The sequence below is a fragment of the Pogona vitticeps genome, chromosome 3, assembly GCF_051106095.1.
Source record: "Pogona vitticeps strain Pit_001003342236 chromosome 3, PviZW2.1, whole genome shotgun sequence".
In the NCBI taxonomy this organism is placed as follows: domain Eukaryota; kingdom Metazoa; phylum Chordata; class Lepidosauria; order Squamata; family Agamidae; genus Pogona; species Pogona vitticeps.
In genome coordinates this window covers 79,555,613-79,571,046 of record NC_135785.1, presented here as the reverse complement: position 1 = coordinate 79,571,046, position 15,434 = coordinate 79,555,613, and the positions used below count along the sequence as shown (strand labels likewise).

At 47.8% G+C, this 15,434-nt stretch overlaps 1 protein-coding gene across 1 annotated transcript; it reads left to right on the top strand.

Annotated features, from left to right (window-relative positions):
* Positions 1–6,961: 6,961 nt before the first annotated feature.
* On the top strand, positions 6,962–15,215 carry NKX6-2 (NK6 homeobox 2). The gene is made up of 3 exons (XM_072995378.2): positions 6,962–8,224; positions 9,344–9,516; positions 13,233–15,215. The coding sequence occupies exons 1-3, from the start codon at positions 7,750–7,752 to the stop codon at positions 13,494–13,496; spliced, it is 912 nt and encodes a 303-aa protein (XP_072851479.2). The 5' UTR covers positions 6,962–7,749; the 3' UTR covers positions 13,497–15,215.
* The last annotated feature ends 219 nt before the right edge of the window (positions 15,216–15,434 follow it).

The following is a 15,434-nucleotide window of genomic DNA, read 5'->3' as shown; positions in this document are numbered from 1 at the left end:
TGGCCCGGTCTCTGCAGGCAAGGAAAGACCTTTCTCTTCAGGCAGGCTGTGTTTCTTAATGACTGGATATCTAAGAACGTTACTTTGAAAATGGGATTGTTAAGTTTTATTGTTGATATTTTAAATGTTACTATTATTTTTATCTACTAGTTTTAATATCTTATTCCTTTGATTCTTTTTAAAATGTTGTAATAATTGATTGTTTTAACTTTTAATATTGTTTAATACTGTAAGCTGCCTTGGATGCATTTTAGGAGAAAGGTAGCATATAAATATTTTTTTAAATGGAGGGAAGGAAGGAAGGAAGGAAGGAAGGAAGGAAGGAAGGAAGGAAGGAAGGAAGGAAGGAAGGAAGAATGAATGAATGAATGAATGAATGAATGAATGAATGAATGAATGAATGAATGAATGAATGAATGAATGAATGAATGATGTTCCACCCATCACTCTATGAAAGGACCTGAATCCAATGGTGATATAAATGCATTTTCAGATAAAGAGATGTATATGTTTACAGATATGTCATTATTTAACATTTATGCAAGTTTAAAGGACATGGAATTGTAATACTGTCTGCAAGAAATTAAACAAAAAGAACAATTCCATTAGCAATAAAAAACAACAAGCCTGTAATAATACAGCTAAGTGCACATTTTATTGCTATTGCAGTATTCCTCTTGCTGTAAAATGGAACAAAACAATAAATGATAATTGCAGTAGCGTTATTGGCAATATATTTTATTGCTATGATCCAATGAAACAAAAATAATAATTTTGTAATGTTGTGTTATGGAAATGCTGTGTCTCATTAGACTCTTTATTTGTCTCACCAATGGTACAGGTACTACCCACTGAGAACTATTATGCTGAGTCATGGCCAGACGGCCACCATTGCATGAGCTAAAAACATCAGATCCACAAGTATTCCCAAGCTTCTGACCTATCTCTTTGCTAGGAATACAAGCCATCCAAAAGAAGCTGTTTGCTTACTTTCAAATTTGCACAACGCACACATCATCATCATCTTTTTTTTTATCTGGAGTATATTACCTGCCATCTAGGCTACTATGAACTACAGACGTTTGTTTAAAGATTCATGGACTCCTTAAAACTGGAGTTATAAATGTGCATTGCTTAGAATAACTAAGTAACAGTAGTTCTAAACTAGCAATAACCAATATAATTGAGTATTGTTTTTGTTCCTGTATATGTCTACACAGATACTGTTTTTATTTACATTGTGGTATTTTTTTGGTTGTAAGCCGCCTAGAGTGGTCCTAACCGACTAGATAGGCGGGATATAAATCAAATAAATAAATAAATAAATAAATAAATAAATAAATAAATAAATAAATAAATAAATAAATAAATAAATAAATAAATAAATCTTACACAGGCCTGTCAGGCATACTCACAGGAAAATACATGTAGGATTCTGGCCTAAAACCACATTTTTGCTTTTTTCATGGCATTTGTGATCCCATGAAAACATATCAACATATTCTAAACTGTGGTGATCCCAACAATTTTTTAAAGGTATGTGAGGAGTGGCTTACCATTGCCAAAAACACTTCCAGTGAGTTTCCATGGCCAAGGAAGGATTTGAACCCTGATCTCCTGAGCCCTAATCTGACACTATTACACAGCAGTTCTCAGGACATTTAACCATTTGCTGTCCTTTTTTTTTTTTTTTTTTTTTTTGCCTTTCCATGGAGTAACTACAGAGTAACTATATAACAACATGCAATGGTTAGAAGTATTCAGACTCAGAGAACCTTCTTCTGGAATGAATGTAATACTCTCTGAATGGAAGGGATTTGTTAACCCTACACTTCTGCAACTCCTATTAGTTCAATGGGTTTACCCTACTTGAGACTACCAACTGGATTTAACTCCTAACTTTTATTTTACATTTTAGAAATTACGATTAAATCCTCACTTCCTTTCTGGAATTGCAATAGTTTTACTGCAGGAGGAACTTCCGTAGTTAAGTACTTTGTCCTATTGGCTGATAGAGAACGAGAGGTCATTTCACTCTGGAAAGCAAACAAATTGAAGGAGAAGTGTGTTTAATTAATAGGCCTTTTCACCTGTTCAAGCTTCCATTCAGTGGGTTGTTCCATGGAGGATTCCAATAGGAACTTGATAAATCAACCCATGCATGTTTTACTGACTCAGTCAGGTCTAATTAAGAAAGATACACACCACCTTATTCAAAATACCAAATGAGATGACATCCTTTGATGAAACTGCTTTTACTGGATTGAAATGGTGGCCATGGCATTAATATTAATTTATTAATTTCACTCATTTATTTGATGCCTTATGCCCCATCCTTTAACCAAGCAGGTTCTCAGAGTGGCTAACAAAGGTAACTAGCACAAATATGTCCCTCTTCTTCATGACTCTGATGTGAATTTAAAGCATGACACATTGGGAATAAGAGATGGGGGGAGAGAGAAAAGAAAGTTCATGGTATAGATCTTACGATGATCATCTCATTCAGTCTGCTAGATAGTTTTGGCTTTAAATTCAACATCACACCATATTTTGGCCGAAATGCATGGTAATGTGGGGAATTTGTGAAACTTTTCTTCTGGCAGTAAGTGGTACAATATTATGTAAGTCCTTTCACATTTATGAGAAGCAGCCTTCTCTGCCCAAGGTCCTCCAAAAGACACCTTCAGAGGGATTTGTTTATTTGCTTACATATACAGTATATATAAACAAAATACAAATGAATACTGGTTGGGTTGACCCAAATGCAAAGAAATCATTGTTCACCCTCCCGTTTCAAAAGCCTCTCCTTCGGTGACCATGCCCTTTGCTCCTAGTGCTTTGCTAGTGCTGACCATATTGAATGGCATATCTGTCCTCACACGGTGAGACGGGATGGCATTTTGGAATGGAAGCTCCTTCGGGCAGAGAGCTGCGAAGGATTACCCGATGTGATAAAAGGACTGTGGACATCACCCCCGTGATTTTGATGAGTCCGATGAAACGATGGCTAATTGGGCTGCAGAGCCAAAAGGCAGCGGCTGCATTGAGGGAAAAGGAGGGGTCTTTGGCAACTGCGATGGTTGAGTTGAGCGGAAACAAATCTCTGGAGCGGGTGTTCCGAGCAAGTCTACTCGCGAGCCGCCTCCGTTCAAATCGCTGCCTTACTGATGATGCTTAGATTCTCTGGGATTCTCTTGGGACGGATAGGTGTCAGTGGAAGTTTCAGCTAGATCGACGGAACCCTCCTCCCTCCTCCACAAACTCAACCCGAGATCGAAGCGGTAAATAACCGAGAGGACGGCCCTTCGCCTGAACTGAGCTCGATACGAACCGTCTTTCGGAGCAGCCGCCGCACCACATCTGGCAGAATTCAGCGAAGGCCTCACAGGCATCGTTTTCCTAAGCGGCTTTATTCGGAATAAATTCCCACGTTGTTCCGCCGAGCTGGCCATCCAGTATAGGATTGCAGCCTGAATGGTGGACGCCAGCCACCCAAAGACCGAACAGGCGAATTCCTTCAGAATTCGTAAACTAATTGAACGCGACCTGTTAGATTCATACGCCCGTTCTCTCCTATAGGAGACAAAAATATATTTTTAAAAATGTATTTCTTATTTGATCTGCTGTTTTAGAAGTTGCCCGTATAAAAATTAGTTAACGTGCTCTGAGATAAACGGGAATGATAGGTGTGTTATGCTCCCTATAGAGCATAACACACCTAGGATTAATCACGTTATTTGAAAACGCTGAATTGTTCTGCTCAATAGGAGTGTAGCCGTGAGCAAGAGGATTCATGCAAAAGCATGCTTGGGCCTTATTAATACACGTGTCGAGATTTTGCCTACTTTCCCTGCGGGGAAAAATCATTCACGTTCTCGACTGCACGCACAGAGAAGCCCAACGCCAGGGAACCTGGTGGGTCTCCTTGGGAGAGGGGGAGGTATTTTCCCTGTATGCATCTTGAGTGGCTGAAATCAGTGGGGTCTCGATCGCCAACAGGTTTGGATGTCTGAGGTGGTAATTCTGACGTGCTCATGTACAGTAATCCAAACGTCAGGATTATTTCGTGACTGTCTGGAAGCAAGGCTCCGCCAGGTCGTTATGGGTGCATCTCTTCTACTCTGGGTCCCTCTGGGTTCCCCTTAAGAATCATTCACTAGAATGAACAATAGCAACCTACCCGGCATCATTCAGAGGAAGCTCCCGTTTTGCAAAATAACAGCACCCTCTTCACAAGAAAACTTGACTATAAACTTTATTTCCTGGCACGATGGCCCCCGTTCCATTCTACTTCTAAATGCTCAAGAAGCCTTGGAGAGACCCGTCGATACATACATGTGCTTTTAAAGTCGGTTTCTTGTATTTGTGTCAGACTGAAGTCCAGGAACGGTTACGGTCATTCTGTCTCTATATCTTATAATCTAAATCTATATTTGTTGTTGTTTAAGTTGTGTCCGACTTTTCATGACCCCATGGACCAGAGCACGCCAGGCCCTCCTGTCTTCCACTGCCTCCTTCTCCTCTTGCCTTGACACTTTCCCAACATCAGGGTCTTTTCCAGGGAGTCTTCTCTTCTCATGAAGTGGCCAAATTATTGGAGCCTCAGCTTCAGGATCTGTCCTTCCAGTGAGCACTCAGGGCTGATTTCCTTCGGAATAGATAGGTTTGTTCTCCTCGCAGCCCAGGGGACTCTGAAGAGCCTCCTCCAGCACCACAATCTATATTTATAAATATATAAATACACGGTTTGTGGCAGTATGCATGAGGATCGTGGCAGTATCCATGAGGAGAACTGGCATTTGCAGTTTCCGGGATCGGCCACCATTCTCTGCCGCATCAGAATAAAGAAGACTCTTGAGGAAGGCCCTGCCTTCTCAGTGAAAATGCAATAAAACTGCAGCAGGCGAGGATCCTAAAAGAAATTGCGCCGGCTAAAAACTGTTGGTCTAAAAAGGGAACGGGCCTCTTCTTTGGTATCCGCGCCACAGACGAACACACAGTTCCTCTCGGGTTAAAAAACAAACAAACAGGGTTAGGGTTTTCATGTGACTGATGCCTCTTGGGACCCTAGGAAAAATGTCCTCACAATGGGGAGAGGGGCGTTATCAACCAAGTGCCTTCAGATCACGGGGGGGGGGGGGGGGTCAGAGAGCATTGCATACGTGGCTTTCTCTTGGAGATCGGCCACAATTGGCAATATGAATTGGGTAAAGAAGTAATAGGAGAAGAATGGGATAAAATGTGGGACCAAAGAATTATGAAGAACATGTCTGTAAGGATAAGAGAAAATTGTTATAGGGTAATATGGAGGTGGTATTTAACATGGGTAAAACTGAATGTAATAAATAAAAATGTATCATCACTATGCTGGAGGTGTAAAAAAGAGAGAAGGGGACGTATATACATATGTGGTGGTCATGTGAACTAAGAAAGCAAGAAAGGAAGCAATTTTTAAAAGAAATAAGGGAAATAACCGGATTAAATATTCAAATGTCCCCGTCAATGGCTTTATTGAATTTGGTTAAGAAGGATCAATTGTTGAAAGAAAATAAGGACTTAATGATTACAGCAGCAAGGTTAATTTTTGCAAGAAACTAGAATAATGATCACCAACTCAATTTAGAGGAATGGTACAGAGAACTGTGGGATATGGCAATTAATTATTAACTGAAATGTGATATGAAAATAAGAAGAGGCCTATCAAAAACGAATGATTTTAAGAAAATATGTGGTGTATTCTTAGAATATGTATTTCGGAGAGGGAAGGGGTACACACCCAGGGAAAAAACAATGAAGTTTTGGAGAGAAAATGGACTGAATGAAATTTAAAATATTATTAATGCTAGCCCTGAGGGTGATGGCGGCACTGGCGTATTATGTAATCGTATTTTATTGTGGTGTTAGGTTTATGTTGTTGAGGTCTGAAGTTTGTTTAATAAATTTATTTTTAAAAAACACAAGATCATAAAGCGGTAGGGGGAAAATTGGCGCGGTTCGTTCTGCTCCTGTGGGTTACAAACTGCGGGGAAGGAGGGGGGAGGAAGGGGGAGCAGCTGAGCGACCAGAGTCCGCGAGGGGATCAATAGGGCCAAAAGGTCTCGTTGCGAAGGTGCTTGGCGAGATCCGACGAATATCTTTCCCATCGGGGCTTCCGGGCAATCCGGGGACGCGCGAGCGTCACCCCGAGATCCCTCGACAGGACGGACCTCATCGGACGCCACTACTGGAGGCGGGAAGGCACCGGGTGGGGCGGCGCCCCTCGCCCCCCTCGCCTCTGGGTGCCACCGAAAGCCTGGGATCTGAGCGCAACCCGGGGAGAAAATACTCCGGGCAAGTTTTGGAGGGGGAAGGAGCCACAACCGGCAAATTCAGCTCTGTGCCAAGATATTCTCCCGCTTCTGCCGCTGAAACTCCCTTGCTTGCTTTCCCCCTCGCCCTCCTGTTGTTTTCCGCAACGTTAGGAAAGAAGAAAGGGACGGGGTGGGCTGGGGGGGGTCGGTCGGGGAGAGTATTCCAGGGAGAGAAATTGACTTTGGCTGTTTACTCGTAAACATACGCAAGGTTTCAGTGCCATAACGGATACAAGCTCTATTCATTTATTTATTGCCGATTCTTTTTTTAAAGGTGGGGGGAAGGAAGATGGAAGCGCTTCAGCTTAACCAAACGCCCATTCGACGGGGTTTATTTAATCGTTTGAATGATAAATCAGGGGGTGAATTTACAGTCGTTTAAAGTACCTTGACTTTATACGAGGGCCTCCATTAAATGCTGCTGCTGTTTCTCCTCTTTTCCTCCCTCCTTCCCTCCGTCCCTCCCGGCTCTCTAACCCGCACAAACCTCGCCCAGCACACACTTCCATGACGTCGATGCAAAGCGGGAACGCGGCATGCCGCTCCATTGGCCAATGGCGGCGCCCTCGGAAGAGCGGCCGGCCAATCAGGGAGCGGCGCCGGCAGGTGGTTGCGAGGTTATCAGTGCATCTTGTCCGGCTCTGGAACTCCAGCGCTGAGTTCCTTTCGCCGGCGGGGAAAGTCTGGCCTCGGGAAGGAAAGCGAAAAAGACGCACGTAGAAAGAGAGAGCGAGAGAACGAGCGAGCGAGAGATCTATAGATCGGCCTAATTTTTTTTTCTTCCTGGGGGGGGAGGGCGAAAGCCAAGCGGGGGAAGGGAGCGCGACTTCGGACCGTCCGCCAACCCGCCGGAAAGAGGATTTCCAAGCTGAGCGTCAATCGATAAAGAAAGCAAACCAAGCCGGCGCGGGGAGGGAAGGAGGGAGGGGGAAAGAGAGAACGACGCGGCCCGGAGCCAGACGACCGATCGGCCGAGATTGATGTCTTCCACGCGGGCGCTGCCTCCGGACTGAGAGCTGTGGATCGCCCCGCCTGCGGAGCCCTCCTCCTCCTCCTCCTCCTCCTCTTGGGGTGGCTCTTGGCCCTGGTGGGCAAACCGGGCTCCGGCGATCCTTGGCCGCCGCCGCCCGTGCCGCCTGAGTCTGCGCCAGGAGGAGCCGCCCCGAGGAGCGCAGAAACTTTTGCCAAGTGCCCGCGCCGCGTCCGGGGCTCCCCGGCGCCCGTTTGACAGCCGAGAAGGCGGCCGGGAGGCGTGGATCTCTTCTCGGGAGGCGAGGAGGAAAGGCGGCGCCCGAGGGCTTCGCTGGCCTCCCCGGTTGGGGGGCCGCCCGCCCTGCCCTGCCCTGCCCTGCCCCGCCGCCGCCCCCTTCGCCGCCGGGCCGCGCCTTGATGCTCCCCAATGTTAGCCGTGGGGCCGATGGAGGCTAACCGCCCGGGCGCCTTCGTGCTGAGCAGCGCGCCGCTGGCCGCCCTCCACAACATGGCCGAGATGAAGACGTCCCTCTTCCCCTACGCCCTCCAGAGCCCGGCCGGCTTCAAGGCGCCCGGCGGCGGCGGCGGCTCCCTGGGCGGCCTCAACGCCCAGATCCCGCTGGGCACCCCGCACGGCATCAGCGACATCCTGGGCCGGCCCGTGGCCGGAGCCACCGCCGCCGCCGCCGCTGCCGCCGCCGCCGCCGCGGGCAACCTGCTGACCGGCCTGCCCCGCTTGAACGGCCTGGCCGCCACCGCCGCCGCGGCCGGGATGTACTTCAACCCGGCGGCCGTCTCCCGCTACCCGAAGCCCCTGGCCGAGCTGCCCGGGCGGCCGCCCATCTTCTGGCCCGGAGTCATGCAAGGATCGCCCTGGAGGGACCCCCGGCTCGCGTGTCCCGGTAAGAAGGGGCGAGCGGGGGGGGCTGGCGGGTGGGTGGGTGGGTGGGAGGCCGGAAGGAGGGAGGGAAGGAGAGAGACGGACGGACGGACGAAGCAGCACAAATCGATCCAGGAAAGAGTCGGAGGCTAGACATCAAAAGGACAATTTTAATTGGGGTGGGGGGGAATCACTCTAGGTGTGTGTTTACAGCTGATCACTGCCAAAAGGGAGGGTCCATTCCGGAGAGAATCTCGCCCCCTAAATCTCAGCTCTTACCAGCCTGGTCGGAGAGGCTCGCACTCTGCACAGACGCAGAGAGCTCTTCTCCGTTACTCTCTGAGCTCCGGCGCTGCCCCCACGTTGTAGGATTAGATCCCCGTCTAAATGCAGAACCCAAAGAAAAGTTCAACAGCTGCAGCTGAACAGGGATCTTTCCCCCGTTCGGTGTCATTTATGTGATGTTTAACGAGTCCTGGGTGGCCGTTTTATCTCGTCCTCGAGGGTGGGTGGGCTGCCCTGGACAAAGAGGGCGAGCCGTTCCGCTTGGGCAAAGGGGGGGGCTGGCAGTCCCCCGGCCTTTTTTTAAAAATTGGCTCTAACTAAGATCCGGATCTCCAAAACATCCTTTATTTTGGGCCGGGATGGGAGCGCCTGGCAGAGGAAAACGAACGCGTCAGTGCTGCGGAAAAGAAGCAACGTTACTTAGCCATCAGAAGCGCAGGTTCTCCCGGGAGCAAGTTGAAAGCGATCCGTTTGCCTTCACGTAATCGAAGGGATCTTGTCCTGATTGATACACGGGTCACTTTCAAGCTAACACACGCACGGCGGTGGCGGGTGTGTGTGTGTGTGTGTGTGACACCTTTTCTTCCAGTATTAATCCTGATCCGAGAAGACCGAGTCACAAAACCCCTTCTTCTCCCAAACCTGTCTAGCTGCTGGAGGGAAGAGAGGAAGGAGGAAGTTTTTTCCCTCTGTATTCTCCCGAGGCTCTTTCTTAACGCTAATCCGGGTGAAATCGGTGGCAGGCAGGCAGGCAGGCAAGGTCGTCCCCGGCGCCGAAAGAACTTTTTGGATCCGGATTAATTTCTTCCCAGGCGCTTTTGATGGATCTCTTTCTCTTCTCCTTTCTTGTCTTCAGCCCAGGCTGGGATGGTCCTGGACAAAGACGGCAAGAAGAAGCACTCGCGACCCACTTTCTCAGGACAGCAGATTTTTGCTTTGGAGAAGACCTTCGAGCAAACCAAATACTTGGCGGGACCGGAGAGAGCCCGCCTCGCTTACTCGCTGGGCATGACCGAGAGCCAGGTCAAGGTAAGGGGCCCTTCCCGGTGCCAAGGCCGCCTCCGCTCCCTGGGCCCGAGAGGAGGAGGAGGAGGAGGAGGAGGCCGGGAGGGAGGGAGGGCGGCGGTCCCGATCCCCCAACTGAGAGCGCCCCAGCCAACAACCTCACGGCATCCTTCGGTTGCAGCAGCACTGGCATCGGTACACGATGTGTGCGCGTGCACTTCCCAGCGTGTAAGTCCTGTGGAACATGGCGGAACTTACCTTGGAGTAGACCTGTGCTGCTAAACCTCTTTAATCCGAACGGTGGAGCTAAGAGCCGTGGGCCCCAGAGGTGTTTACCAGTAGGAGCGGCGGAGAGGAGAGGGACTTTACTCCCAACTTCTCGTCGAAATGAACGAGGGTTACTTTAAAATGCTTTTAGTTAGAAATCGGTGGCTCTTGGTCTTGCCGGCTGAGTACACCCGAATTTCATTTCCTGCTGTTAAGAAAGCAGCGCAAACATTGGAAACGTCAGGTTGTGATCCCATTTAAGATTAGAGTAAGCCCATTTAAAGGCAGCAGGATTCGTGATTTACTAATGGGTAGTTGCTGTTGACTGTACTGTATTTTTAATTTTTTTGTGTTCGGTACACTAAAATGAAAGTCTTAATTTCTTCTGTTGTTACTCCTACTAATGATAACGATTAAAAATAAGGAAAATGCTAAGCTAAACTCACTTGGTTTCAAGGGCTTTTACTTTTCAGCCCTTAATGGTTTCACAATGTTATTCCTGTACTTGTCATAGAAAGTTGCAACCTGATCCCATGTAAATACGTTTACATGGAAGTAAATGCCACCCAGCAATGATAGGACTTCCTGTATATTTAAGCTCGTAGCCTGAATTAGTCTTATAACTTTAAAAGGGCTGTGGAGAAGAAGGATGATTTACCTAGAGTGACTGAGTTTTCTCTTTGTTCTTTCCCAAGACATTTTAAAATGAGCAGGACATTTTTTTTAAGGATGAAACGTAGCGTAAAGAGATAAGCAACAGTTTCTTGCGTTCTAATCCACCCTAGACTTTATCCAGAGTCGATCTAAACCTGTCTATGGAAAACCTGAGCTTTCTGAGTTTACACCAAGGGATTTTGAGTTTGATGTGAAGGGCAGTTTTGGTTAATAAAAAAAAACTGAGGGTGAGAGAAGCTGCAAGAACGACTTGCTGGGTTTTTTTTTAAAGTTATATAATTTATTTCACTAAACAAGGGCTCCAACAGGATATTTTGTGGTCCCAGAACAAATCCTCCCCCAACCTCTTCCGTTAACCAAAGTTAAGCTCTATGAGTCCCCTTTCTTTCAGTGGGCGTCCCAAGGGCTATGTGTTTGTTGGGTCACATCGCGATGCCTTATACCACCGGTTGATCTGCGGGCATTTCTTTTCTGATAGCGTTGCAGGACGGCGGGAGATATGTGGTCTTGTATGTTGCTTTTCCGGTATTCTGATAGAAGGCCAATGAAAGATATTTAAAGGCCGGTGTCTCCCATGCAGGCATTCAGGTCCCCCCTCCTCCTTACTAAGATCTAGAAATCGGCTCACTGTACAGTATGCCTGTACTGTATATTGGAACCTCCTGCCCTCTGGGGGGTGGCTCAAGCTGTAATACAAATCATGGTTCAGTCCAGCCTGGTCGTCCAGTAGAGCCACTGAAACCAATGGGGGGTGAGAATTGTCGCAATAAAGGTTAGACTTAGTAGGACTCGGACTCCTGCCCACCCATAATGGCTCCCTGCCTCTCACCCGCGTCGTACAAAACTGCTCGATGTCTATACAGCGCCGGCAGAATGTCCATGTAGACGCTAAGACTGAAGTTGACTTATAGTGAAAGGAGGCATAAAGTGAAGAGAAGCGCGGCACGAAAAAGAAAAGAAAGAAAAACATCGCCTCCCTTTGGAACAGGGAATTTTCACCTCTTAATCCGGGTCCGACCTTTATTTTTGCCAGTTGCTTCCTCCATAAAGCTATTTCTTTGGAAGGAAGCCCAGCAGGGGTTCGTGAGGGTTAACTTTTCTAAATTAGTGTCATTGGAAGAAAGCCTGATGCCCTAAATCTACTTGCTCAAAGTCCTATGGAAACCAAGGGGATTTACTCTAGAGTAAGCTTGCTCAGTATGTGTGTCAAAAGCCCCACGGCCCAGTTTGAGACTGGCTGGGGGTGGGATTGGAGGGCCTGACCCTTGTACGCGGGGACTTCCGCGGGGTGACGGTCGCGCGTGTTTACGGCTGTAGCTCTGCTATAGTCGCCATATTATGTTGTTGACGTGAGAAGGTAGAAGTGGACACGGAGACGGATGTCTACGGAAATGGCTCGGTGAGAAGAGCGTTCGGTGGCGGCGGCGGCCGTTTCGTACGTGTGAATGTGTCCCATGGCTTAAGGTGTCTTTGGTCAGGTCAAAGGCGCGTTAAACGAAATCACGTCGCTTTGGCCAGTTTTAAGAACGGGATCCAGAAAAAACCTTGTCTAGGAACGAAATCGGGCACTAGGGCTTTAGTCTACGACACCAACCCGCCCGGGAGTGGACTTGGTTGGATGCTGTGCCGCTTCGGTGTGCGCGGGATGGCGCATTTTCACAATAACTGAAGCTTACTCGGTTGCAAGAAAGAGCCACTAACTTCTAAATAGTAGGCCCTGGAGAACAGCGCCGCTTAGGAGGAAAGCCTGCCAAATCTGATGGGATTTGAAAGGTTCCGGTGTGTCGCGATAGCCAGGGTTCCCACTGAGTTGTGCCCGTGGGTGCCAGCAACGGCTGCGGATTTATTTCCCTCGTGTGGAGGGGGGGGGGTTCGGGTCGGTGTTGGGTTCCCTAACAGGGAGCCTATTTGTGAGAGGTGTTTCTTTCAAAACAACAGATTGAGGATGTGGGCTTTGTAGCCTCCCATCCCAAACACAGGACGATGAGAGGAAGCCGGTTAGTAGCCGATATGAAAGGGAACTTCAAGGATGTGAGAGAGTGAGAAAACATCTGTTGACGGGCATGGTATTTAGAGAGGGTCTCCCCCCCCCACCGAGAATTCCTTCTGGTCTGTGCCCTACCTGCAGGGAAGCACTTGCGAGCAAATTTAAGCAGGTTTGCTCAGAAGTGGGACTTCTCCTGAGACTCTGGTGTATTTAGGATTGCGGCATTTTTTTTACAGAACTTGAACCGTTTTGTCCTGTTCCCAGAGGAGATTCCTGTCTGAGGTGGAGTTGCTAATTTGTATTAACCCTCAAAACTGACTCTGCGGTATTTGAATCGGATTAGCAAGTATCAGTGGAAAGTATAACAATGCCCGGGAAAGGGGAAGGCAGCAGGAGAAGAGGCAGGATAATATGTGAGATGCAGTCACTCCATTAAGGAAACCACTGGATTGCGTGCGCAGGACCTAAGCAGGGCTGTTCACAAGAGGACTTTTTGGAGGAAATTTTTGGAGGTAATTCGTGGGATGGTAAAGAAATTGGAAGTAACTTGATGGCAGGGAACAACAGTCTGCGCTCCAAGATCTATTATTCTTGTGCTTTAGTGGTAGGAGAGTGCGCACCGATTATACCCCCCCCCCAATAGTTTTCTTGAAGGAACGTCAAAAGGGTTCAGATATACTTCGCATGTGAGTTACGTGCCGTGTCTAAATCCGATTTAGTGATTTGCGTGGTAAGGGTTGGATTTTTACCCTGGAGAGAGACTCCAAAGGTGTGTGACTCTTGTCTGTCTTGCCTTGCCTGTCGGCTCCAGGTGTGGTTCCAGAACCGGAGGACCAAGTGGCGGAAGCGCCACGCGGCTGAGATGGCTTCGGCCAAGAAGAAGCACGACTCGGAGACGGAGAAGCTGAAGGAGAGTTCAGAGAATGAGGACGACGACGAGTACAACAAGCCGCTCGACCCCAACTCGGACGATGAGAAGATCACGCGGCTCCTGAAGAAGCACAAAGCCGCCGCCGCTGCCGCCGCCCCTCTGGCCCTGCTCAGCCCCTGCAGCAACGCCTCGGAGCCCTCCTGACTGGGGACCCAAGGCCCTTGCCCCACCGATCGCCCCCCTCCGCCTGCCCCCCTCCCTCCGGCCAAGCAGGGTAGCCCATGCCAGACGCCAGCAGCGGCCCAGCCTCGGGGACTGGCCTCCATGACGTCCTGTACAGCCCGCCCCGTCGGGGAAAATAATGCCTGTATATATATTTTTACAGAATAAGTTATGGAAATGAAGGGTCAGCCAGCCTTTTCTCTCCCCCACCCATCCCAAGGCCTCGCCCTGCCCTGCCCGGTGTACATAACACACGCACACTGTCTCTTTCTCTTCCGTGCATGCGCACAGCCAGGCAGGAGGAAAGGAAGGAGTGGGACATAGAAGCCCCAACTTTTAGAGGGTACCCTTCCTTTGAGGATTTTTTTCGTTCTGCTTTCCTACCCACCCCACACACCCCCTCTCGCTGTTCTAAATTTGGAAATCAGAGGCAACCAGCTACCAGCCCTGCCTATGCTACCAGTCCCATTGGTAAGTGCAACTGTTTAGCTGCACATGTGACATGGGGTGACAGCCAGAGGAGCTGGGCTGAAGCAGCCAGGATTTGCTGGGGAACCTAGTTTACATCGAAATCCAAAGGATTTAGTTGCTCAGCTGGGAGGAGATCCTCAGCATACTGCCTAGGTGGAGGTAAGTCCCATTGAATCCAGGTGGGATTACACTGGAGCAAAGGGTGTGTGGAATTAGAGGCCTGATTCCAATTGGTAGCCTCAGCTAGAGTAGACCCTTTGGATCAGTGGGATCTACATAAGTGTTGACTCACCAATTTGGCAGTTTACTCCATAGGTCTCCTCTAGTGGCTTTAGGTCTGATGTTCTCCTGCTACAGTTCTAAGCACAGTTATCTGGGAGTAAACCACACCAAACTCATGAGGGTGAGGATGACTGGATGCAGTTAATTTCTGCTATCCTAGGCTGTCCTTGTGTGTTACAGAAACTCAAGAGTGTGGAAAAGTTACTTTTCTGGAAACCTCTATAAATGCAGCAAAAATGTAACTTTTCCAAGCTCTGCTGGACTTGTCACCGCTGCAGCTTGGTTCTGAAAAGGCTTAGGCTTTAGGTGCGCAGTGGGAGCTTAGGCAATACTTGCACAGAAGTAAGTCCCATTGAGTTTAGTGAGATCTATACAGTAGGAACTGTGCTTTCCACAGTAACCTTAGTTTTCATGGAACTTACTTCCCACTCCTCGGCCCACATCTTTGGGAAAGAAGTTCTGCCAACATCAGTGGGGCAAAAGTGGGTTTATGATGATGTGGCAGAGCTATTTCTCCTTAAGACTTGCCTTTTAAAAGTTATAATCCTCACCCAGTCGCACATGATTCCATCCCCTGCCTCTTCGTGTAGCTTTTTTGCTCTTAACAATCAAGAGTTTGTTACTGTTTTGTATATGGGTCACCGACTCCTGCTCAACCACTTTGTATATAAGAAATTACAGATTTTTGTGATGTATATTTCTAGTGTAAAAAAAAAGTAAGGGCAGTCTTATTTCCTCCTTTTTTTAAAAAAAAGTTCTGTTTTGGATGGATTCACTTTCTTTTCTTTCTTTTTGAATTGCTCCTGTTTCTTTTGTTTGTTTGTTTTCATGGAAATTTAAGGGAGAGAGAATTGTGTTGCCTGGATTTCAATTGGTCTCAGACTCTTGCAGTTGGAAAGACTTTGTATAAATCAATAAATTATTTAACAAACGTTTTCTTCAGAAAAATCTTAGTGAAATGGTGGTTCTCTTATGCTTCCCTCTTCTCTGGAGTATTCAATACCAGCCCACTCCAGAAGGTTGTTCAGAGAAGAAATGGAGAAATTCTATTCAACCTGTCCAATTTCTCTGTCTTCTAAACTTGCATCAGTAACATTAGAGTACAAGCTTCCAAATACTGTTTCTGCCTGTTGACTCGTCTGAACTGGCAGCAGGGTTTGGTTACTT